This window comes from Copidosoma floridanum, unplaced genomic scaffold, assembly GCF_036245765.1.
Source record: "Copidosoma floridanum isolate Cflo_tuat_1 unplaced genomic scaffold, Cflo_Japanese_pri ptg000035l, whole genome shotgun sequence".
NCBI lineage: Eukaryota > Metazoa > Arthropoda > Insecta > Hymenoptera > Encyrtidae > Copidosoma > Copidosoma floridanum.
This window is the reverse complement of record NW_028321912.1, coordinates 107,776-134,533: the sequence shown is the minus strand read 5'-3', so window position 1 is coordinate 134,533 and position 26,758 is coordinate 107,776. Positions and strand designations below refer to the sequence as shown.

Here is a 26,758-nt window from a genome sequence, read left to right as displayed (position 1 = left end):
AATTTGCTGCAAGACATTTTTTTTTTAATGCGTATTGCGATCCTTTAGTAAGCAACAAAAAATGTATTATTAACTACATATCTCCCCAAGTTTTCCACTCCACTGATTATTACTAGCGTTCAAAGAAGATCTCTTTTTTTAATGGCCAAACAACAACGTCAAATACACAAAAGGAACGGAATAACTTTTTGTCTCCTTGTGGGAGTCAATTTCATTGAAATGCTCTCCGGAATACAAATTAAAACTGAATGACAAACGAAAAACGAACTGATGAAAAACCGTGGGTAAATACAACGTCCGTTGCTCGCGTTATTTTCAACCGACGTTTAATATAACTCCTCTTCTCCAGTTTGCTGCAAAAAATTTTCTCGTCGCTGCTTTCTTCTCTCTATATACTTACAGATTTTTATGAGTTTTAACTCATTCCGTTTATTATCTTTTCCAAAAAAATATCTATCATTTTTAGCTCATCATGATTACTTAAAAAAGAAAAAAAAAGAAAAACTTTGCCCAATCTAGAAGTTGGCTCGAGTGTTTATGCTTTATTATGCGGGTTACACATACGTCGCAGTGTATGAATTTAAGTCAAGAGATGACTTGTGTCTGAAGCCAAGAAAAACGGATTATGGCTCAGAGGACCGGTTTTGTACCGTCTCACTTTCTATCTACGTCTGTCAGCGAAAAGAAAACCAACACTCGCTCCTCGCGATTTTGAATCATACAATGATTATAGTGATTGCTTGGTATCTCTGCAGTTTTCATAAATTTAATATCCCTAATGAGTATTTCCTTTACAAGCTTCTTTTCAAATTTTGATTGACATTGTATCCTTTAACGATGATATATTATAAAACACATTAGTTTAATTTTTTGTAAAGTTGATTAATGTTGAAAATAACGTCATATGAAAAAAAGTTAGCTTTATGTCAATCTCTGGAACTTTCTGAATCATTGAAGTACAAAAAAAACTTATCCATCTCAATGTGGTACTTGAAAACAATAAAAAAGCAACTTGCGCTAACTTTTGTATATGTTACGTGCATCTCCATTATGCTGTTGCTTTTATTTCGTAAAAAACACAATTGCAAGATCGATAAGTTGGCCTTGTCTAAACAAAGATATTCAAGCATTTCTAATGGGGTTGTACCTTAAAACATAACTAATGGGGTTGCGCCCCAAAACATAACTAATGGGGTTGTGCCCCAAAGCATAACTAATGGGGTTGTGCCCAAAAAATTAATTGATCTTGTTTTACCTACTAGTTGCAAAAGTCGACTTAACATACTTATTTTCAGTCACATATTTTTTTTGTTTTCTTTTACTCGGTCTAACATTTACAAAAAAAAAAAAAAAAAAAAAAAAAAAAAAAAAAAAAAAAAAAAAAAAAAAAAAAAAAAAAAAAAAAAAAAAAAAAGTTGCCCACAACCTAATATTTTTCATCATCTTCCATGCACTCAAACTACCCGGTCGAAAGAAAAATCATTACCCAACATTGTATTGTCGTCAACCTACCTCTGCTCGCGAGACAATAGATTCATTTCTGACTTTCAAAGCGCATAGCCAGTCATTAAATACATAGATGCAACCATCGAAATATGTTTTCTAACCACTTTTTCTGCGAACTCTTACATGCAACACCCGCACACGCACATACCGGTGACATGATACAAAAGAGTGCACTCACACGTATATGTACGTATTTTATCGATCCGATTACACATAATAACTCGTGAGCTACTTTCGTAACGCACCGTATTTACTCATAACAGAACGCCAAATAAAAAAATCGAATACAATGCCCTTTTAAACCCCACGCTTTATTCTAAACGCACGTGAGTGATACAGTATCCAGCGTTGCGTTTTTTCACTTTTTGCTAATTTGTCAAAAGCGGCGAATACGCAGCTATAACCTCGTTATTTGGTTCTTTGAATCGCTGTTTTTGCATTTTTTTTTCCTCGACTACGTACTACGTGGGACTATCGAAGTACTCGGGCACCAGTGCGATGATTGAATTTTCCTTTTTTCCCAACACGTGGATCGGCTGAAAGCTCATTCTGTGATGCTCAAAGTATACCATCGTGTGGTGCGAGTGTCAAATAAATAATTGCAAATGCGAAAAATCGAGCCGTGTGTGTCATTTCGTGTCGAACTTTCAGTCGCGTGGTGACAAAAAACGAAGGCCACGAGCGCGTAAGGTTAACGAATCGAAACAGGCTCAGAGTTCTTCAATCAACGCGGGAACCGCAGTTTGCAAACTGTAACAGCGCCTCGAGCGTAGTAATATATATTATATCATAAGTACACCAACAAACCGCGGAGTGTAGCGATGGGGGGTATCCTTGAGCGGTCGAGCGATCTTTCTCTTGCTCCTTCGCGTGTGATGTAGTGGTGATTATTATTGTACGACGACGACAACGTGAGAAAAGGCCCCCCTCCCCCCACACATGGTGTACGTACTCATGGGTATACAAGCATTGCGCAACGGCGCTTGAAAGAAAAAAGAAAAAAAAAATCGTGGGCTTGAACTACCGTTCTGGGGTTTGTGTACTTGTAGATTACGATAAAAGAGAGTTAGTTGGTATATTACTTTGTTTGTTTTTGCTGCTGGGTATTTTTTTAGCTTTTGGTTTCACTTGAAAGTGTAAATATTAAGTACCATATCTTCTACATGTTTGCTGGTGATCGTAAGTTACGGTGCATTGTTTACTTGGGGCTACTTAAGACGATAAAGCGACTATACAAAGTAACTTTTTGACAATAAAGCAAATTGAGTTGATTTTTTTAAAGATTACTGTTCGAGCAAGTGATTTACGAATTATCATTTGCCAAATCCTCATAACATATTGTAATAATTAGGTTAAACAAAAAGTCAGATGAACATTACCTTCGGGTGCCATTTTTATTACTTTTGTGATTGCGTGTTGTGAAAACGAGAAAATTGAAAAACGAAGAAATTGTACACAAAAAGTGCGTGAAGCAAGCATTTTTTGCACGAGTGTAACAATCACCGCGTGTATAGGTTGCGTATGTTACTTTTTGGATTTCAGAGGCGTACGTCAATTACATATGGCACTTTCGAATGATTTTCAAAATAAAAAAATTTAAAAAATCAATAACACTCCAAGTTGCTGACTATGTACATCGTAACAAATCGCTGAAATATCGAAAATGCATGCAGCCCTACTACATAAAAAAAGAGAGATACAAAAAGACCATCGAACACTGAATCCTGGCTATTTGTATGTACGTGCTCAGCTATAAAGGTGCGATATAACGGGTGGTGCGCATCCCTTTTCCTTCTCTTCCCATCTCTGTTTTGCTGACAATACTTGGTATATGCGTGGAAAAACGGTGACCCTCCGGAGTTTCTCCGTTACAGCCGCGTCGCGATATTAGAGCCCCTTCGCGTGTGTTTTAAGGAGAGTTTTTTTTGCGAAACATTTTATCACACTGAAAAAAATTTATGTCGTCTTTGAAACTACCAGAAGTGTGTAAGATTTTTTAAAATACTTATTTTCAGGCCTTTTTTTACTTTTAAATATAATATGTAATTTGAATGTGATTAAAATATCTCATTAACTCGAACATTAGTTGTTTGAGCGTTTTAGAGGTTATGTTTCCAATTTTTACTTTTTGTGAAACAACAATTGACGTAAAACAAATTTTCAGCTCAATAACAATTATAATCAATAGATACTTCAATTCCGCTAAGAAGATAATGTTTGATTAATCCAAAATAATTTGGTTTTTCCTGAACAAAAACCTCTTTTTGACCATTTTACAGTAGGGACATTAATTCACGCCTTCAGGGTAAGGGCTTCATAATTTTGACATCTACTGGTATGCTTCATAGTCGCAGTTCAGCCCAAATGGCAAAAATCTGGATAATCAGTCCTATCGAAAGAAAAAAAACAACCTCGGTAACACTCAAAGGTACCCTCCAAAGGTCCGATCCCAAGCTCGTATCAGCATAATCAAGCACCCAACCGCGCTCTGTACGCACGACCAAAGCAGTACAATACACAGCAGACCAGTAGTGTAGAATCAGCTCGTATTCGCTCCGTGCATCAGGTTGGAGGAGATAAAAAAAACGACTGCAGCACTGTAGGTGAGCAAAGTTGGCGAACCCGTACCCCCATGAATCGTACAGTAAGCGTTGTCTTATATGAGAAAAGATATTATTTAATTTAAAGTAATTAGTTGAGAAATCGAAGGCGGAAAAAAAATGTTATTTAGCCAAACCGGGTCTATAATACGGATAAATAATTTTGCTAGGCACTTCAAATCGCCCGAAATTTTAAATAATGGGTTATTAAATATCATCTGTCATATAGTACACAACACACATGTAATGTTGTATACGTGAGAGCAAGAACTCCAAGCAGTCGACATAGGCTGCCGCTAGCTGTATAATCTGAATCAGTGTTTACGTTTACAAAGTAACGAAATGCGTACGAGACAGTGCTGCGTTGTTAATTGCAACAAGAAAGAAAAGCAGGAGGTGGTGCTGTATAATTTCCCAAGTAGACCCCATGAAACAAAACAGAAGGAGCTGTGGATTAGGGCAGTTAAGAGACAAAAGTTCGTACCTAACCTACGGAATTTTTTTTATTATTATTATTGATTATAAGTAAAATTATCATGAAAATTTTACAGTCCTGATGGCAGTTTGTGTATGTTACCATAACCTACATTTGTCAATCATAGGCAATAATGTACTTACAGATAATTCTGCTTTGTATGGATTTAAGCTGACAGACGTTTGTCTCACAACATAGCAATTGATCAGATGACCGACTCCTTTATTTACATATTCCTGTACGTAGGCAACGTGCCTACTCTCTACTAATTTTTTAGCTTTTTTCAGCGTTTCATTATTAAAAACGATGTTGCAACTTATACTTTTAAAGCCTGTTTGGATAATCATATCCATTTCTTAGGGTGCTGATGTTTACGCGATAGCAGTATGTATGTCTTATTCAATAAATAATACTTTCTCCTATAAGCGACAGTGTTACGATTTAATCATACGGGGGTACGGTATTGCGCGATTCTGACACCGAGGGTGGCGCTGCGTGTCATGCACGGAGCGAATACGATGGTATTACAAGCACGAAACTCGCCCATCCCCCCACCCGCGAACACTCATACAGAAGGGCGGAACGGAACAAACAGGAAAGGCGCACTTTCGTCCTCCACCCCCCGGAAGTGAGCGCGGACTGTTGAAACGTGGGTGAGTGGGTGGGAATCCGATGTAACCTGTTGCTCCTTTTCCTCCCTCTGGGCGCGCGTAGGGTGTACACACATATATGTGGGATTTGCCTTTTCCAAAGGCGATGCCAGTGGTCGAGGCAGGAGGACGTTTGTATAGGTATATCAACACCATACCCCTTCCCTCGCTAATGAATTCCACGCGCTGATCGAGTCACGGCACTGATTCTTCTTTTTGATGCTGGTGTGGATGATTTTGACACTTGGTGGTAAAGCGATGACAACCAAATTCCATATTCGGTCCTATCGACGCGCGTTTTATTGGAAAAGAAGAATGCCAGCGCGCGTAGGCGTGGACAAGTCGATGATGACTCTCCCGCGTATAACATAGCCTTGTTTGCGGCGTGAAAGTGAAAGCTCCTCTTAGCTTGTCACCGGGCACTTGTGTGTACAATCTGCATGAGAGGATGAGACAACCTTGATGGTCGCCCCCCCCCTGCCCCCGCATACTTGGAGGTGATTATTCTTCCTTTGTTTGTTTTTTTATGAGCAGGATGATTTTTTTTAATTTTTTTTATTATTCATATCACACATAATTTGGTTTGATAAAAAATTCATTGCTGTTTTTTTTTTCTTTGCTTTAGATCGAAGCTCATTGTTTGATGGATGTGTTGATCCTACTTTTTTCCACAACCATCGTACAAATAGTTGTACATGAGTGTGTCACATTTGACATGTAAAAATGAAGAGAAACGTATTTTTTTCCTGCTTACTAATCATCAACTTATGAAGTTAGAAAACCTCATAATATATGTAGGCTTTCGAAAAGCGTTTCTACACATCAGTTCATGTCGTGTTCTCTGAGCTATATTTCGTTTTGACGAATTCCAATATTCTTCTGTAGGTTGTTTCGTTGTGGCTTGCAAGATGAAACAGTTGGAATTTATACATCATCAACTCTAAGGTGTGTACGTGTAATTAATTGTTTACTGAATAAATCGGTTTCCATTGTATCCCGAGAGAGATCAAATATCTCGATATACATTTACTCCAATGAGTTTTTTATTTTTTGACACGTGTAATCAGCCAAGTTTCTTGATAGGTAATGAAAAAATTATTAGGACGTACATAAGTGTTCGTAGCAACAGTAGAAGTAAATTTGTAAATAATCGATTCGTAATCGATCGATAAGGGTGATAAAGATTGATAAGATTGGATTCGAGTATGACTCAAGTGAAAAATATTTTCAACGAATTCGTATACATGTATATAAATTCATGACATAATTTCCAAGCACAAGTATAAAAAAAAATCAATCATTTTCGATTGTCACCAGCTCTAATGATAAAAGACACTTGGCACTCCAATCCAATATCGTCAGACACTCTCTTTGCTGATCTTCGTTCCAATCCATTTTCACTGTCTCGTTGGAAAAAAAAAAGAAAAAAAAACAAAACAAAAAAAAACAAAATCAGCGAATTTCCCATACAACGTCACGGATGATTGATAGCCTTAACAAATCAGCGCTCGTCTTGTTAAATTTTCCAATATAGCTATCGGCGATACTCCTCCTATGCTCTTCGAGGCAAATTAGCCGTCACCTCGACGGCTCTTTTTTCGCCATCCTTTCACTCTGTTTCCCCGAATGTACTATTTTATTTAGTTGGTGGAAATCAACCTCAATGGGTAGAATTTTTTTTATTGACAAAATGAGGAAATGCAGTTTTTTTTAAATCGTATGCAGTTTATCACTTTTTTTTAAATTAAAAATTCTACAGTTATGCATCTGTTATAAATGTGTGGCCTTTAAGAGAATTCTTTTTATAATTATATTCACTTTCTTCTTATAACTAGGTGAACTTGAATAAGATCTAATTAGGGTTTCAAATGAATCAATTGAATCATAATTCAATTACAGTTCAATAAAAAATTTAAATGAAATTTTTTAATGGATGGACGTTTCAATTTACAATTTAGTTCGATTTTTAATTGGAAAAACTTTTAATTAACAAATTAACTAAATTGTAGAAAATAATTTAATTAAAAAATCTTATTTCATCACGGATGGAAAAGAGAAATATGTTTGTAACACTTTATTATCTTCACTTACAGAATATCAAGTTAAAAAAAAAATTATCTGTAAAACTCATTAAAGTTCCTCAAGTTTAATAGTTAAGTTTTGTTCCAAAACATTATTTTATGGAGTTATTTTTACTGAGAATCGTTATAGTACATAATTTTTCTCCAGACCTTACTGTGCTTCAAAAATTACAATTATTTTAATTTTTATCACAATTTTTTAGGTGTAAGAAAAACGCAAACCATGTCAAACGTGCAATACTTTTTAAATATTTTTTAATTTTCAAAAATACCTTATAATTTTTAGTAGATTTTCTTTTTTTATTTTAATGTAAGATATTTAAAAACTTTTTTTTTTGTCCAAAGTATCTAAATTACTATGAAAAAAAAAAAAAATTCTAAGTTATGCAAAATATTACATTTTGTCTCACCTTGACAAACGCTAGATTCACCAGGCACACTTTTCCCTACCTTCGGCTTCAAAATTAAATTCAACCGTGTTTGAATTTACAACTCAAGCTGATAGGAATATAATTTATGCTCTCCTCTCCCAACGAGAAGTAGAAAAAAAGAGGCTCTCTCGCACGTATTGCTAGCGACATTGACCTGTTTGCCAAAAGGAGCGGCTTGCTTTTTGCCTTTTCTCCTTTCTTTTCATCGGTGCCTCTAGACGCTTTCTTACTTTGCGCTTTCGATTTGATGTACGACTCGAGTAGAAATACAAACATTCACGTTTTATGGAGGACTTTTTTTCTTCGGCGTATTTTTGTAATTAAAGTTTACGTGTGATTTTTTTGTATAAGTGTTGAAAATTTTTTTGTAGGGAAAAGTACAAGATTATTAAAATCATCATAATATTGTAGCTCTTCAATTTATATTTGACATATTGCATAAACACATTTGTAGTATAACCATTCAATTATCAAACATTGAATGTGTATTTTAGTTGCGGGGAAGCAATTATCTACACTCGCAATCTTCCATCATGCCAATATTTAAGTTTTGCCCCATTAGTCCTATTATGAAATTAATTAATCATGTGTCATTAGTTTCATGTACAACAAACCTTTAATTTTTCAATGAAAATGACGTTTGAGAACACTTAGTTAAACAAAACTTTTGCAACTATTCAAATTATAAAAAAAAAATACTCAGTATTCTACCAATCGCTACCAATGCCTCCCGTTCCTTATCAATGTAAATCATCTCGTGAAAAATTGAATCCTTCTAAAAAAAAAAAAATTTTTTTTTAAATACATGATGGTGCCACGGTTGGCACTCTACCTCTGCAGGGAATAAAATACTTTGACGCCGAAACGTAGCCGTATTCCTCTCAAATTTTTTCGCCAGTGTCGGGTGTAGTTTCTCTTGTGCTAATCAAACGCCTGACTGGCAGTCGCACCTTGCATTATTTAAAGGTGTAATGGAGCGAAGAGACCAAACAGCGTAATTTTGTTTTTTTTTTTTTTTTTTTTTTATATGCTACGACCGAAAATACGTTCGTTCAAAGAAATATCTTTTAAATCAAATAAATAATTTATTATATTTATTTTTTTATTTTAAGTCAAATAACTTATCAAATTAATAAAGATAAGCAATTTTCCTCGAATCAGATTATTAATAAAAATTAAGTATTGCAAGTGAATTATTGACTTATTATGATTATTGACAGCTGAATAGGATGTTCTTTCTAGTCAAGAATTTATCCTGATGCAATTCTTATCATTGATAATTGTAAATGGTTACTTGTTTGACTCGTTGAACTAATTGAGTGTCGATGCTATGTATTGGTAAAACTGTTTGATTCCGTTTATAAAATTCCGAATGAATTATATAAAAATACGATTAGAAGTGGTCGTAAATTCGTTTGGGACGGAAAAAAATATTACGATATTTTAACTTATCCAAATGTCCGTAGCTTGTATCTGTTGGTGTAGTAATATTGGTAGTTTACCTGTAACAGAAAAAAAAAAGATTTTTACATTTGTAAATTTTCTTATTTTGTGCAATTTAATATAATAATACACAATAGTTAAAGTTTAAATATGTTTTAAAAACGTGTGTATTTTGTGTTTTATATTACTCTACGAAAAAATTTCATCAATCCAAATAAACAGTTAATTGAATACAAACAAAAAATTTTTATTCAAATAAATTAATTATTTAGTTAAATATATTGAACATTACGCTTTAAAGAAATAATTTATTTGATTTTAACAAATACTTGTTTTATTCAAACACGTTTTATACGTTTTTTGAGATTGACGAATTTTTTTTTTTTTTTTCAGTGCACTTTTTGTTTAAACTCATGCAAATGTAAAAATTGTAATTTTGTGTAACGTTTGGAAAATTACTAAATAAATTATTTGTGACGAGAAAACTTCGTAAAAACATACCTACTTAAATGAAATTTCAAAATCTCAGTATTAATTCATTAGACTCTGACGACAACAACGAGATAAATCAAAATTAATATTCCTCTTCGTTATAGACACACGTATTTACTCACAACGCAGTATATATTTTATCGACAAAAAAAAATACACACATGTATCGATTTCAAATGTTTTCCAATACCAGCATCTACACCGCATTATTCACCGGTAACTCGCTCACTTCACATTCTTCGGAATAGTTCAGCCGCTCAAGAAGCAGGAAAAAAAAAGTTATTCGCGCACGTCTCCTGCTTCTATCTATAAATAATCGTCTCTTTCAAATGAAAACACGTAATGCCGCGTCGAAACGTGCCAGCGAATGAACAATATTAGAAAACAGCCGGCACATTATGCGCGTGTAGACAAATTGCCGGGACGATAAAACCTTATTGATTTATCATGAAAAAGTGAAAATAAAAAAAAAAAATAAATAAAAAATTTCTCCCGACGTTTCATACTTGGCATGTAAAAGCCGCGCGCCGCTGCATTCCAATTGAAGGAATATTTTAATAAACGCCTCGACGGTGCGCGTCCTCCCCGCCTTCCCCACGGCGCTGTTTATTGTTTTATTGTTATTTATTCGCTCATTTTGAATATCCGATATTTCCGTGCTGAATAATGTGGAAAATCTAATTAAGTGTAAAAAAAGCACGTGGCCAGCGAAATGCAAATTCTTCCGCTGTGCGCGAGGGGAATCCGTTTCGAGCCTCCAAGTATCGCTTGGTTATTTGGTTGAATGAGCTGACATTTTTATTTTCATTCTACGTTAATTCTTTGATTTTATTACGTTAATTTTTTAAGTAAAAAAAAAAAAAATGTTTGTACCTCTATCCTACTAATATTTTTTTTATTTTCAATTTACAAAAGTTTGAAGCAATCGTGTGAAAAATTTATGTAAAAAAAAATAACAATTCAATTTAATTAAACTAATGTTATAACCACTTTCTTTTTTTTAATTAAAAATTTAATTGGTATCGAAACTTGCTCCCCAAAAAATACTCATCGACCGATCGAAATGGATGACAGCGATGCTTTGGAGATACGTTGCGTTACCAAATAGTGAAAGCTCGATTTAATTCATTTATCAGTGATCGTCGATCGAAAAACCAGATACCCGCGCTCCGTTACCTCCTGAAATAATCTCTCAATTAACGAACAATAGCCGCTATACTCTCAATATTGATTCCATCCATTTCAAGCTAATTAAAATGTTCTCTAATTTATTTTTACAAAAAAATCCGTACAATTGAAATTGTTACTCAATGCAATTACAATGATTTTTGAGTTGAAAAAAAAAAAAAATACATGTATACATTCCCATGGACTCCGATGCCCATATAATGCTTCCGCGGTTCCGTAGTGGCATTACACATCCGACTGCCATACAGACTCGTAAAAGGGGCGATTTTCATATTATACGCAAGTCCTCCCTCTCGCGTTTTGAATGTATATATCCTTCTACAGCCGCGACATCGCATATTACCTTCGTCTTTCCTTTATATTTCTCCGCTGTCGGATAATCTCCAGCGCGTAGGGTCCCGGAGACATCGATTCGAGCTCGGGAGACCGGAAGTTTTCGCCGATTATGAATTGTATATCCTTGAATTTTTTTCGTAAAGGAGGCTCGGAGGCTCTCGCGATGGGACCAGTGGTTGGGGGAGATTTTTCAGTATTGAAAAAAGTCGTACTAACCTAGTATCATCAAAAACGTCCGTCCTATGGATTATGGAAATGTGTTTAGCAGGCCATTGCAAAACGGAATAACGATAGTGTGCTGTGTACAATTTGCTGGATGTATTAAAAGTTTTCTGGTATCTTAACGTAAAAATTGTTATCATATCTGGTAAAATCTTTTGGTCCTAGTATAATTATTTTGGAAATGTTCGAAAGTACAATTTTTAATATTAGAACTTTCAAGTTTAAACAGTTTAATCAAATTTTGGATCCTAATTTTATACGTAATACGTCTTCTTCGGGAAGTAATTTTTGACAATTTATGGTACAAAATAAAGAGTGTAATTTATTTTTACTTAAAATTATTAGATGGATGTAAGAAGCTTTCATTTACCACATCTGTCTAATAATTTTGAGTAAAAATAAGTTACATTAATAATTATATTTCCTGGATTTTCCATTAGAGTTTATGCTATAAACATTTTTTATATTGTACTAATATTCGTATAACATTTATGATCGTATAACTTTTTATTTAACACGTTAAGGTGTATTTTTGAGACTTATTTACAAAGTTGAGAGTATTAACTGTTGGCACCTTGTTTCCGTGAAAAAAAAAGTCATAAAAAAAAGATTACATGACATTCAATACTCAAATGTCAAAAAGTAAAGAAAAAAAAAAAAACAAAAAAAATCACCCCCAAAAAAACCCTCATCTTTTTACCCGTGAAAACAATAGCTTCCCATCCTTACACGTATAGACGCACTTCCTCATCATCCCGAACTCTTTCCATTTCTGCACTTGCAGTTAGAGAAACCACGTCCCCGGGTTTACGAGCGCAACTCGGCCCTCCGCGCGATCCTCTCTCTCTTCCTCTTCCTTATCAGCTCAGCGCCGCCGAATAAAAAGCTCCCAAGTTAGGGTCGCGGGTAAAAATAAAAGTTGGCCCGTAAAACTAAACCCGGAGACGCCGTCGAGCGCGATACCGAAGATTTTCGATTTTAGTGGCCCTCCGCGCCTACGTACATACACACACGGCTCGAGCACACCCGCCCACCCCCTCCGGGCCGGTATAGGCAGGCAGATGAAAGAGGTGTGGTGCCGAGAGTCCCGGGGCCGAGCTCACCTGGCGAGCTCCCGTTATTCGCGGAGGGCCACTAAAAATCCTCCCACCCCCTCGCGAGCTCGCCGCTGTGTACCCCCCTTCTTCCTCCCACGTGCCAGCGGGGGTGGGCTCGCGCTCACCTTCAACCCCCTCCCACTCGATGGATCTTCGCCCCCGCCCCTTCGCATGTTGCGGGGCTCGCCCGGGATTTGGAGCTTCGGTTGGGCTCTTTTTCCACTTGTGGCGATTCGTCAGAACTGCGTCGGCTGATCTTCCGCTCGAAGATTACCGGTGACGAATGTTGAGGTTTCATAGGGAATCGTCTTTTTATTTATTTTTTTTTTTTTTGGAGTCAGTTTGGTTTCTTCAAGGGCGACATACTTGCATCGAATAGCCCTAATAGTTTGTTGTTGATTCGATTTTTTTTTGTCTCCGAAAACATTGGACTTGACGTAGATATGAAAGTTGATGAGCTCGGAGGGATCATTATTAACTTCTTGAGTGGTGCTTTTTTTCGTCAGTCAATTTTTGGTGCCACAAACCAAGTTTTGTCGGCTGAAAAATCAAATACCCATAAAATTTTGCACTCGTATGGTTATCTTGAAAAAAAAACTCTTTGATTTCTAAATTAAGCTCAAAAAAAACCTGAATGAAATTGTCCTTAACAGGTGTACGCCACTGTTACATATTCCCCCGCGAGTGGACTGATTTCTTTGTTACGCCAAACTTTTCTTGATTCCCTCTTTTTTTTCAACGAAATCGATCAGCGATAGTCAACTTTGTAACTTTCACTCTCGCGCGCATAATCGAGTTTTCTCCCCTTCGATCGGCGGGTCGCAGTTACACTCGAGACTCCGTAAGTTGAACCCGTTAATTGTGTAATCGTCGTGCAATTCGATTTTTACTGAATCGCTAACGCGGATATCTTTATTCCATCACAAATTTAGTTAGAATAGTAAGTAATGGTGGAGTATTTTCGAAAGGGTGAAGAAGAGTGAAAAAAAGGCTTTTTAGGTCGTTCAAGCAATACATGGGTACAAGAAAGCATAACTAACAATGTTCATGTTAAATCGTGTTGTCTTCATTATTTATCCAAACTGCAGATTTTTTTCAATACAGTTCAGGGTGGTATAAGTTTCTTACCATGTACAGAATATAATGTCAGACAACTGAAATTCAATTTTGTACATCATTGCTACTTTTTGTAATAAAAATAGGTTATGTTGATTGGTTTTTTTTACTACGGTAACCTTAAAATTGTACTTTTTATTGAAGGTCCTTGATTCTTTACAAAATTTGGTACCGCAACTTTTGAATTGATTATTCTTGAGAATATCGGGCAATATTTACTCAAGTGCCTTTCGTCCATCTTGATTCGATGACATCTGATTATCGATAAGATAGAAAACTACCCTATACCCTATGGGGAATCCCAGCTCCTTTTCAAGAGCACCTGTTGTTCCACAACATTACTACGCTCCCTGCAGCGATCGAAACCACCCAGACTTACTAGGGTACTTACTTTAAACTAAATGTTGAAAAGTGCTTGAATATAAAAATCACGAATTCATTATTAACATGACAAAAGTTCCGCACTTACGGTTTGGGTACACCACCTCCTGTATCTATTTATTTCTCGAATGCATATACAAAAACTTAGTCCTTCGTGATGCTAGGCCGATATTAAAAATACCGCATTTTCCTCTCACCCCACCTCGGGACACACAAAACGAGCACACCTCGCAAGCCGCCCCCGATTTAGACTCTCGGTCGTCGTCAACCGTAAAGCGCCCGCTCGAGAGCTTCCCGATCGTCATGGCCCGAAATACCACCGCTTCACAGTAGCCGCCTTCGGTTTATGCACAGGATCACCCGCGTAAACGACGATAAGTGCCACCGCGCCTTTACGACTCGCTCGTATAACAACCTACCTTTTATCTCACCGTGGCATCCCTCGCTATTGTATACCCCTGAAAGAGCGCTCGCATCTCACACTACCTACGCGTATTATTATATTATAAAGTAGGGACAAATTCCCCCCTCCCCTCTCCCCCAAACGACGATTGTCGTTGCAAAAATGACAACCAAAGTTTACACGAGGGGAAATCGGGGTCATTGTCTTGTTTGGCGTCGCGTCGTAATCGTACACGAATTTCCTAATGTGCGTGTATAACATATACACATGTGCGACTGTATAATTCGAGATGGTCGTCATTTTGAAATTGACAAGAGAGAGAGTGCACCACTGTTGTTTGCTGCCTGCACCACCATCACCGCCCGTGGCGTATTTCACAATTAATTTAATGATTATGAAATTACACGACACGTCAATACATCGGATACGCTTATTGAACGCGCGCGTTTTGATCTAAACGTGTAGCGCGTGTTTGGGTATTACGGACAGCTGGAATTGATGCACGATGATGGGGGAGTATTGAATTACGAGGAGGAGGAGGAAAAGGATTAAAAAGGTGTAAAGTGCAGATTATGCTGCTTATTTTTCGAGATTACACTTAAGTGTATAACGTTACAATCGGACCTTTTATTCACAATTTTAGTGTATTGGCCATAAAGTCTTTACTTGGAGATTTTTTCCGAAAGTAATGAGCCGAGGAAACGATGGCGATTGGCTGACTGTAGTGGGCCCGTGGAAGAGGTAAGTACAATTGAAAATTCTCATCTTTAGAAATTATGTGAACAATATAAGGGAGAAGAAGAGGTTCAGATCAGTGTCTTAGCTCGATTGTCTGAAGAGTACGCGTCTTGGCTCGATCCAGTGAGCCAATTAGGAAGTAAGAGATTTTTTCGGCTGGGGTTTGTTCCTCAGCCTCGGTGGATTATGTCTTTACCACAGGGCGACTCGAGGGTGGGCGATGATGGTGGGGTAAAATGTGAGGAACAAAAAGGCCTAGTTAGAGAAGTGAGGATCAAAGACAATGGCATTGGGTATTTTTCAATCACGTGATTGAGGCCACGAGTCTTTGATTATACCCCCCTTAATATATCGTACGGAGCTCCATATTGGATCAACAAGAAACAGTTTTTCTTCCAACTTTGCTGTCTCTCTCACTGTGTAATCTAGCGGCATTCATTTCATGCCCCGTTTATGCTATATAACGCCTTGGGTTAGGTAGTGGTCATCGATTAATTAGTTGGGTGATAAAAGATGGTGTTTGAAGGAGTTTATTACTCGGGATTACAGTCAACACCCCCCGTGTAAAAGTGGCGTAGGGTGCCCGTGTAAAATCACTTGAGTGATGTATGGGTAGAAAAAAGAAGTTGTGCGTTCTTGAAAAATCGAAAACGTTATATTTCAGTACAGTTTAGATCACTTCAATTTCTTCATCATTGGCTCGTCTTACCTGACTCGTCTGTTTCTACTTAATTTTACAGATGACAAATTCTTCAAGTCCATGCAAAATCAAATATACTGTGGACTGTTGACTTTAGTTGGAGTTGAACATTATTACGTACAAAAGTTTAATTTTTTTTTAAATCAAAAATATGTATGGAAAATCATAAAAATACTCTTTTATTGATAAATTAAAAACTACGGAAAAAATTTTTATCGTAATTTATCGTACTTGATTGATAGCAGCGAGGGTCTCCGATGGTATAATTATGTTGTTACAAATAATTATTATAGTGACTCCCGCTTTTATTAATTTGTTATATGATGATAAATTAATTTATAATTTTTCAATTCACGAGTAAAATAATTTTTTTATACATTTTATTTATTTATTTATTTTTTTTTTATTCACTAACGGCATGTAAGCTAAATAAAATAACATTAGCCTAGGCTCAAAGCCAACAGCGTCTTCATGAATCATATAACAAAGTTTGAGCTGAATTTTTAATTCCAACGAAAGATCAGGATTCAACGACTAAAATATATATAGGAAATAACTAGTCTTAGCCCTTATAACTAACTTTTGGTACCACGATGATAAACACTATCAATAAACGTTTTTTTACTTTGATAAAAACCAAAGACAATCGACTAATCCAACTCCCTCACAAAGTTTACTTCTTTACACAAAAAGAAATCAAAATGATGAGAAGCCCAATATAGCGATAAAAAAAAATTTCCTTCAAGCATTTATCCATCAACGAACAATTAAAACCCCACCGCGTAAAAAAGTCGCGAGCATAAATTATCCGAGGGTATTAATGCTGGGGAGCTGCTGCTGCGCGCGGCGAGATCCTTTAATTATTTACTTTTCCACTAAAGTCGCGAACCAGAGTTCCAGGATGGATTATGTACATCGAAGTGTCGACGGAAATATAGGGTTTATTAAGAACGCAGGGCTTTGAGCGCCAATTAAAACCCTCGCTGCTGTTGAGATTACATTCTGAGGAGGATGAGAGAAAAAAAGACGCTCAATCTAACTTGTCGCATAGCTTCTTTTCCGCGGCGTTTTTATTGCAAATACCTGCGCTCTTTGAAAGAGACGTCAGCTACGTTAAAAAGAGCCAGACTTTCGAGACAAATTGGGGATTGAGATCCTTATTATTTTTACTTGCTTATATTGCTTTTTTTGGTTACTTTTAAGTACTTTTTTTGTTTGTATAATTTTTTTTTTTTTTTTTACTCAACTGTATACTGTATGAAAAAAAATATCATATAATACTTTGTGAAAAAAAACTTCATTTTCATTAATACTCGTAGCATGATATACTTGCGAAAATTTTTTTAAGCCAACTGAACGCATTGTATTTTTAAAAGGAAAAAAGTACTAAAAACTTGTAAAATCATTGTAGATATAGTTGTTATTATTTTTTTTTAAGATTGCACGTGCCATTAAAAAAAAATCATGTAGGGAAAAACCAAACTATTTTTCGTATGCTGAGCAAACACGTTCGTAATATCGCAGTACCATCGAAGATCAGAGACGCAAAATCAACGCGCCTATTGTTCTCTCGACACAATCGATGGCCATTACAAGTGTCGAGCTTACAATGACGTTGTTGGGATTTTTGATGCTGTCGCTCGTCAGTTTCTTTACGAGTTCTTTATTCCTCTTAAATAGTCGTCAGATCTGATGGATGTAATAATGGTCTTAAGCAACTGTGCTGTAAAAAATGTAACCTTGAATTGTTTTATTTTCTTGTGTCTACTGTTCACATAAAAAGGCTTTTGTCATTAAAAATTTTTTTTGCATATTTTTTTTATCGGTAATTCGCTTTTTGATTGTACAATGTAAAAAAAAATTGCATAATTAAATGATTTACAAATTGTTGTGCTTTTCCATTTTAAGGTATGACTTATTCTCAAAAGCATTTTATATTTTTATTACACAAGAGTGTAATCACACATTCATTGACAGCAGTATGGTTTGTAAAATAATTTAGACTCTAAATTGAATTGAGTCTGAGTACACAAAAATTTTCGCAACACTTACTTGTCAAAAAAGCTATAGTTTTTTATTCTAATTATCAAAATTGTTATTTTAGAAATACCTTTTTGTCCAAAAACATTTCGGGGGTATAAAAAAAATAAAATTTAAACCATTTTTGTGATTTGAAAGTCAAACAAAATAGTGAGGATACAGCAGCTATGTAATAATGTATTCTAGTGACAATAGTAGTAACACTATAAAATTGACACTGTAAGAAGCTTCTTACGGTCTTCTAGTCAAAGTAAAGAAAGATTATGTGGCTTCGTAATGTAAAAAGAAAACATTTCTTAATTACAGAGTAATGAATCGTTTAAAACGTGGCTTTTAAAAACAGCAAGATGTGGACTGAAACATAATAAATCTCCTTAAAGTTTACATATGATTTAAAAAAAATTGGTTTATGAAAAAATTATACTCTTTTAAAATACTTTTACTTGACAGGAATAATTTTTTTTTCTCGCAAAATACGATTTTTGAAAATATAAAAAAATGATGGAAGACAGTACAAAATCATAATATTGTGGTGCTTTAGTATCGACACAATAAATTAAAATTTTTTAAAAAATTCATAAAATCATTTAGTCCTAATAAATAATATAGCGAAAATCGTTTTACTTGCCTAAGTAATTGTTATCCTATAGAGTGACAAGATTTGTTTTATAATACTCATTTCAGTATCTCAAATTGATTCAACATAAATACACATTATTTCTCTGTACTAAATGTACAAGTATTCGTTTGTGTACTACAATGTTTGTTTATGAAATAACAATAAATTGTACATTTTTTGCATCTAAGATAAGATTCGTCGGAACAGATTGTGTTTGAGATATTATTTACTCTCTGTAACATTATGTGTCGATTGTAGTGTTGCAAAATTGGTGTAAACGATTCCATGAAGGAACAATAACACGCCATATACCGTAGGTGAAAGTTGTATTGTTCGACAAAATTAGTTCACCTACTCGAATACAGCATTATTTTTTTTTTGCTTCGTAGCCATTATTAAATTTAAAAAAAAAGTTCATCTTTAATTCATGTTTTTTGTCAACGAACATCTAAAAATAAAATATAACTAAATATGATATTTTTATCCTACCTTTCGTAAAATATTCCTTTTTATGAATACTAATAGACAAGGTTTAAAAAAAATTTTATTAGTACATTTTTTTACTTTAATTAAATTGCAATGGATGTAATCAAAAATATTTCTGTAATGCGCCTAATTGTGTCGACTCTCAATTTTTCGCGTAACCATATAAAAATTTTTAATATTTGCTAAAAAAAATTAAAAATCCAATAAGAAAAGAGTACACTTCTTTCCAATGACGGAAGCGTGATCTTCTAATTTCTATTCACTTTACGCGCCAAACTGACTTCCCCTTCGATCTCGCGCGCATTGCGTCATAAGTGGACGAAATACTGCACGTCGTTTGCCGCGGCTTAGTTACATCAACAAAAACGCTGCTTCGCTCAAAAATTGCGCAAGAGCTCCTATATGAATCATAATGGCATGTCTACAAAATTTTATTTTTGGAAAGACAACATTTTTTTATTTACTATATTTTTTAATGTGATCTGTGCGAACAAACGTTTGGATGGGTAATTTGAGTTAGTATACCTAAGTTATAGCATTTATTGTTTCATATTTACTTGAATCAGTACGTAAAAGATGTCATTTCTTTAAAAAATTATTTATTGTTACAGAAAAATGAAATTGAGTTAACTTTTTATTTTAATACATATTGTAAATAAATACAGTCTGATTTAAAACTTTTGTTGATAAATTTACAAGTGAACTATAATTGCTAGTGAATCATTTTTATTTTTATGTTTAGCAAAATAAAAATATACATTCCTTTCAATCTACACATCAATGTGATTACCATCTGTCACAATTTACGTCTGTTTTTTAGTAAACATCAAGATAAATCAACGAAATGTTTTTATCGTAAAGCTTACCACTATTTTTAACAATCGAATTATAAACTTGTAGATAAAAACTGTCGTGTTATTAATTTTTTTTCTTACCATCCGCAAGTTCCGTTTGAATTATTTTAATGTGATATTGTCTAATCAACCACATCACAAACAAAATGGGCTTGATTTGAAATTATTCTGTTTTCTAAGAATATTCCGTATTAAATATACATGAAAGTGGTTTTTTTTTTTTTTCATCCGTGTCGAAATAAAGCATTTATTGCCTTTCTCAAATGCAAGTAAAGTCAGGGAAAAAGTTTAGTCATGTGGTATTGTTCGTTTAAAAAGAGATAATGACAATTTTCCTTTTTTTTCTGTACACATCTAGCATCACATTTATTCAAAATTCAAAGTATCTCTATAGTATGCGGTACACGTACATGAATTCGATTATAATTTGTACGAAACGTTGAATGAGTATTAATTAATTGCGGTTTAATTTGTTTACGTAATTGCGTCGTAATGAATATACGCAACTCATATCAATACGAACGAAACGAATTCGCGAGTAATCCATACAGGGCAAGTTATGCATTAAAATAGAGTCTCTGATTGGTTTTCGCTTGAATTAACTTTTAATTCAAGTTGACTAGACCGTGAAAATTCCTTTTAAAAATATATTATTATTAATATAAATTTTATAAAACTAAAGATCTTTGACTGATTTTTTTTTTTTTTTTTTTTTGTTATACCTGAACGGTGATAAATTTTTTGTTTTAAAGTTAAAATAATCTGTAACTTTATAGAATATGCATCATTCTTGTCCGGAATTCGACAAAAATTGGACATTCAGTAAAAATATTATATCAAAACACTAACTATGAACGAAAAAAAAAGAACTTGTTCCTCTACTTTTGTGAACCACGTGTGTTTATCTAATAAATATAAAGATAATCTTTGGCTAGCACTCGAGTCATTTCTTATTTAGTTGAAAAAAAAAAAAAACAATCGATCAATTTCTTAACTTCATTTTTTCATACTATTTCACGTTATCGATGAAAAACACATCCCTATCGATCCACAAGAAAACTGATACGGAACTGGGAATCACATTTTTCCAAGCCGATTAAATCGCTTTATCAATTTTTGCAAATATGTCCGTTCGCCTATATAAATCTCTACTGCCGTCTTGATGTTACTATTGCACCCGATTATTCCCTCTCGGCGAAGACTTGCGAATTTCCCAAACCACGACCATGAAGGCTGTATTCTTTGCTTTTCTCCTGGTGGTAGTGCTGGGGTCGGCTTACCGTAAGTACTCTTGTACACTTTTTTTTTTTTTCTTTTAAATGCAGTTTTGGAAACCGAAGTGAAAAGTTCAACTATTAAATTTGAACATCAGTAGCGTTTATTTTTGATAAATACCAACAATGCATTATCATCCAAGTGTATTTCAATAATTCGTTTGAGGCATGTGGAACTATTATATATATAATATTCGTAATATATAATATGTATATATTTAATAAAGGAAGGCTGTAAAGGGCATAAGATTTCTATGACAGATTCATCATACTTGTGAATGTATTAAATCTAGTACAAAGTCTAATCTAAAATTGTTTAATCTACATGTATATTTTTTCGTTTGATTTATTTTTGACACATTGAAATATTTAACACTGTTATGTAGTTGGTGGACGTTTAACTCGTGTGTTTGGAATTATTATTTAAAAAGTTTAAAAAAATTGTCTTCAATACACTTGCAAACGTACATCATAAAATAAACGAGTGGCTATATATTTTTCATTTTATAACATTCATTTTTTCTCTAAAAATTTTTTTCTTTTTTTTTTTTTTCAATAAAGTTGGCAATTGATCGATTTTCTTATTTGTTAAATGAAAAATAACACGCTTGTATTTATCAGCTACACTTACAAATTTTCTCAAAACAGTACGAGTGTAAAATCGAGTGCTCCCCTCCAAATTAATACCAACCCCAAAGTTACATCTACATGTCCCGGCAATAATAATGACAATAATGTTCTTGTCAAGTCTCGGACGCTGCCTGCAACCCGTCCCTCTGTAAATCAATCTGCGGCAGATTGGGCTACGGCTGGTGGCGGTGCTCGGGCAACATCTGCTACTGCAGCAATTTCTTGAACGCAGCCCAAGAGCCGGACGTGGCCAAGGAAGTCAGCTTCAACGTCGACAAGCTCGCCAAGGCTTTTGAGCACTAAATTACCTATGCCTAACAACAAAATCCGATCCTTCGGATGAAATCATTGTATTTACCTAAAATAAAGTACTCAAAAATTTTCTGAGCATCAGCAATTGATTTTTCTTCCCCTACGTGCCGCGAGTTGAGAAAACTCGAGAGAAACATCCAGCCTCCTCCTCCTCGGAATTTCGCACGCGCGCGCGCCTCCGCCTGGCGGGTAATTCCATACACACGGACTCCCCCCGTGACGGCGCTAACGTGATGGGCCCCGGCTTTCTTCTTCACGAGATTTATCAAAGACGGCGGGGTTAAACTGCATTAGCGTTCGACGCGCGCTGCTGCTCTCTTGGCGAAGAAAAACCTCCGTGGGAGAGGGGAGGACACGTCTGGCGATTAACGCGCGAACTATTGTGTTACGGGATCATGGAGTTTTGCGAGAATGTTGGCTTTGTTAATTGACGAGATGAAAAAGTAACACAGTCGGTAAACGTAACCACTAATGATAATTTAGTTGAAAAAAATAATGGAGTGTTATCAAAATACTACAGTTGATCACTCGGTAGCATCGTAACTATTACCGTTCCACGGTTACGAACTCATTTATTGATAATATGAGAAAAAAATATAAAAATGAGTGTCCCCTATATTCTAGTCATTCAGAATCTAGGGACTTTTTACTATTCAAGCACTGATTCTTACAACTGTGTTCAGATAAGTAATTTTCACCACAAGTACAGTATTTTTCATTGTTAGCACACTCGTTTTTACTGTTCAAAACAGTAATTTCCATCAGAGGATTAAATTTTGTTATTTACATAGTGCAAATCATTAAATTACCACTCAGTGTTATCACAACAAGGTTGTAAAAAGTTCCTAGACGATAGAATGCTGTCACAGTAATTTTTATGATATTTATTGCGTAATTAAAAAACCAAGCCTGTGGCGCATCTTTATGCAAATAATATGAATTCATCACTAAAACGTTCCAAACGTGCAGTTGTGAATTATTTCAACATCAGTATTTGAAACGTCGAATAAAATTGTTAGGTTGAATTTAAAAATTAAAAAAAAAAATTTCGCACAGGTAGCTTTTTGATATGCTGTCATCCTCCTGTTTTATGTTGTATCACTCGTCTCTGATCAATATTGATTGATTATGCACGATTAATTATTTTTACAACCAGCGAATATTATTCAAATCATAACCGCATGATCTCAGCTTAAAGGTATCAGATAACGAATAAAATGCTGTATTTGAAATTATTTGGCTTTATAAGGTAAAATTAAAGATAAGGAATCACAAGAACATTCTTATGTGATTAAAAAATACAGAAATGTATTAAAATTGGTATTTCAAAAGGATTCACAATAAAATATATGAACGACCAGAAAAATATGATGAAAAGTATCATTAATTACCGCAGCAGGTGATGGAAGGCGAGCGAATTTCGAGCTGCATTGAAAGAGGTGGTCGCCGTGCATATATACGCACATTCATATCAATCTAAATATGTTTGACATCCATTATGAAGTGATCCATTCTCGTTGCAGTGCACATATATCCACACGCGTGTACAAACATACGTGCTCCCGTACAACATATACCCCATCCCGTGCCAATCGAATTGTCGAATTCGTCGCGGGGGGGGGGTATAAGAGGAGTCACGTATACATTTATTAATCGAAATGTTGGGCACAGCGACAAAATGAACATACGCATGCACGAACGCACTCGCGCGCACCAATTCGAAATTTCGCATGAAGATGCGCATATCGCACGTTTGGACCGGAGTACGTGACATAACGCGCAATCTAATGCGACCAAATTGGGGTTGGCTTGTGCATAAACACTATAGGCGTTTTTTTTGTCCTCGTAATTAAAATTCACTGAGCGAGAGTGCGTATCATGTGATGATGATTGCGCTGATGTTGGTTTGAAAGGACGCGTGAATTTCAATGCTGTTTTTCAAAGCGATGTGCACGGATCGACGTTCTTTTCGTGCGGTTTATGTTTGAAGTGCGAATCAGCATAAATAAAAATACAATTGCTGAAAAATAAACAGATCCATACAAATTTGTGGTATACAATTAAAAATAGTTCAATTACATAAAGAGAGACAATCGAGGTTTTTATAACGGCATGTGGCAATATGCAAAATTCTAGTTAGTCATATTTTTTTTTTTTTTTTTTTGTAAAGCTTTAATAATTACGTAATTGAACTTGTGTGACCTCTTTAGTTAAACAATTATTGAAGCATATTGTGTAATGTAAAAACTTGAAATCATTTCACATCCTTGCCAATATTAAAATTCCCAAAAAGAGGTGACCTATGACGTAAAGGTCACAATTATCAAACTCGGAAGAAAGGTCTCTTATACTTTTTAAATCAATAAAGTTACATCATCAGATAAACACAAATTGCTCGCATGAATGAGACAAGTGATGATCGTAAGAGGCACACCACAGCTGTAATAGCATCCAAATTATACAAATACGTCTTATCAAATAACAAACACAATGCACCGACAGTAGAAATCCGAGTCAACAACACTTTTTCACGTATATAAACCCGAGGGTGAGATTTTGACAAGCACTTCGAGTCTCCAGTACCTCGTACCAAGCAGCTTGACAATGGTTTCCAAGACTTTGTTCCTCGTCCTCTTGGGCTCTGCCCTCGTTTTGGTGAGTATCGCTCGCACTTTCTGATAACTATTCTAGAAAAACAAATGTCATCAAACGGATACAAGTGATAAACTATTGAATAATTCTTTACCACCTACAGGCAGCACCAAAAGTTAGCAACGACGTTGTGGTGGTAGACGAGGCCGAGGAGCGCAGCATCGAGGATGCCTGGAGGAAACTCGAGTACAAGTTCTCCCAGGCCATTGAGAAGATCAGAGATACTTGGCACGATGTCAAGCAAAAGGGCCAGAATGTTGTCAACATCAACCTTAAGGTCATCCGGGAGAAAGGAATCGAGCTGATTCACAAGGCCAAGGAAGTCTATAGGGAAATCAAGCTCGAGGGCAAAAAGGCTGCCCCCGAGATCGACAACATCAACAAGTCCCTCAAGGATTTGTCCGACCAGCTCAAACACATCAGCAGCGAGGCCGTCGTCGACGCCAAGCAGCTGGTCCATGAGGTTGTCGATACCGTCAGGGAGCAGTTCAACAAACTCAAGAAGCACATCTAGTTATTTTTTGTTTTAGTCTAACCTATGTACTTGTCTGCTGCCTATTGTTGAATCTCATCTATTATACTATTTAGAATAATTAAATACTCACGTTTTTTTCGAAACCGATCTTTGTTTTAATACTTAACCCATTCCAATCCTCAACAACTGTTAAACCAATTGTGTTGATAAGTGATATAATGATGTCGAGCGTAATTATCAGTTGGCAATTTACTGTACTGTATGAACTACATCAACTTTGATGAACCAATCTTGAAGATTCATTGTGGGGCTAGTGGAAAAGGAAATTTGGAGTACGAGGTCTTCTTAACACGTAGTTTCTGATCATAATCGTAAGTAAAGCCGACTCTGGAAGTGGTTTTGTAAAATGTCATCGTTCAACGTTCAAGGCAGTTGATCAAAAAGAAATTGATTGATACGAAGTACGAAACTACTGAGGAACTATCTGTGAAACCCATTCTAATCTTCAACAACTATAATACCAAAATAGTTATTACGCAAAAGTGATGTAGATAATTATACATGTATAATACACCATAAACTCGACTTGCAGTTGTGTATTTCAGGCCATTATAGAAGTAATGTATGAATGTTATTTTACAATAAAGTATTGATTGGTAATATTTTCCTTATGGAGTCATTTATTTTCGTTATGTGCATTCGAAAACCAAAGTTGATAACAATTTCGTTTAAAAATTTAAAAGGCAAATTATTAGGTGTATTTGAAAATGATCATGTTGCCTTACAATAAATTTATTTGACCAAAACCATGCTCTCCTTACATTTTCGGAATAAAATGTTTTTCTTAATTTCGAATGAAATTATGAGGATTTTGTACTCATGAAACTATTTTATCTCCTAAACTATTATTCGTTACATGAACTATTGTGTGATAATAGCGAGACAAGGATTACTGGTACATCTATTATGTACATTGTGTATTTTATGCGAGGTACATTTTTGAAGTACAAAATGATTCTCATTATACACTTGGCACATTTTCTATTTTTACTGTTATTGTTAAATGTATTATACGGTCATTTAAGATTTTTAATAACATGATAAAATTATAGCTAGTACAAGTAAGTAGAGAAGTTATAAACTTGTTAACCGTAATCAATTTGATAAAAGAAATATTATTTTCTACCATCTCAGTGTTGATGAATAAAGAAAAAGATGAAAATTTTACAATCGAAAACCATAATTATTAACGTGCGGCTTTAAGTGCTTGCATCTTCATTGTTGCTGCTAAGAACATTTTCCTCGACAGTTACTTACGTACTTCGTATGAATCAATTTCTTTTTGATCAACTGCCTTGAACGTTGAACGATGACATTTTACAAAACCACTTCCAGAGTCGGCTTTACTTACGATTATGATCAGAAACTACGTGTTAAGAAGACCTCGTACTCCAAATTTCCTTTTCCACTAGCCCCACAATGAATCTTCAAGATTGGTTCATCAAAGTTGATGTAGTTCATACAGTACAGTAAATTACCAACTGATAATTACGCTCG

General features: G+C 35.1%; 3 protein-coding genes across 3 annotated transcripts in view; 2 read left to right on the top strand and 1 right to left on the bottom strand.

Annotated features, from left to right (window-relative positions):
* The window catches only part of LOC106640921 (uncharacterized), a 62,862-nt gene extending 50,657 nt beyond the window's left edge, over positions 1–12,205 (bottom strand). Inside the window, exon 1 of the mRNA XM_023389864.2 lies at positions 12,154–12,205. Coding sequence (XP_023245632.1) covers positions 12,154–12,178 — 25 coding nt within the window. The 5' untranslated portion in view covers positions 12,179–12,205. The remainder of the gene's footprint in view (positions 1–12,153) is intronic.
* Positions 1–26,758, top strand: part of qin (tudor domain-containing protein qin) — a 264,240-nt gene that overhangs the window by 193,531 nt on the left and 43,951 nt on the right. The gene's annotated exons all lie outside the window — the stretch shown is intronic.
* LOC106640923 (uncharacterized) lies at positions 21,017–22,150 on the top strand. The gene is made up of 2 exons (XM_014355106.3): positions 21,017–21,139; positions 21,881–22,150. Exons 1-2 carry the CDS (start codon positions 21,085–21,087, stop codon positions 22,063–22,065), a joined length of 240 nt encoding a protein of 79 aa, XP_014210592.1. The 5' UTR covers positions 21,017–21,084; the 3' UTR covers positions 22,066–22,150.

What these genes read in the sequence shown, in the direction of transcription:
- LOC106640923 (XM_014355106.3), top strand. Translation starts at nt 21,085, where the DNA reads ATGAAGGCTGTATTCTTTGCTTTTCTCCTGGTGGTAGTGCTGGGGTCG. An exon ending in AGTGCTGGGGTCGGCTTACC is followed by an intron (nt 21,140 to 21,880) that starts GTAAGTACTCTT and finishes GTTCTTGTCAAG; the next exon opens with TCTCGGACGCTGCCTGCAAC.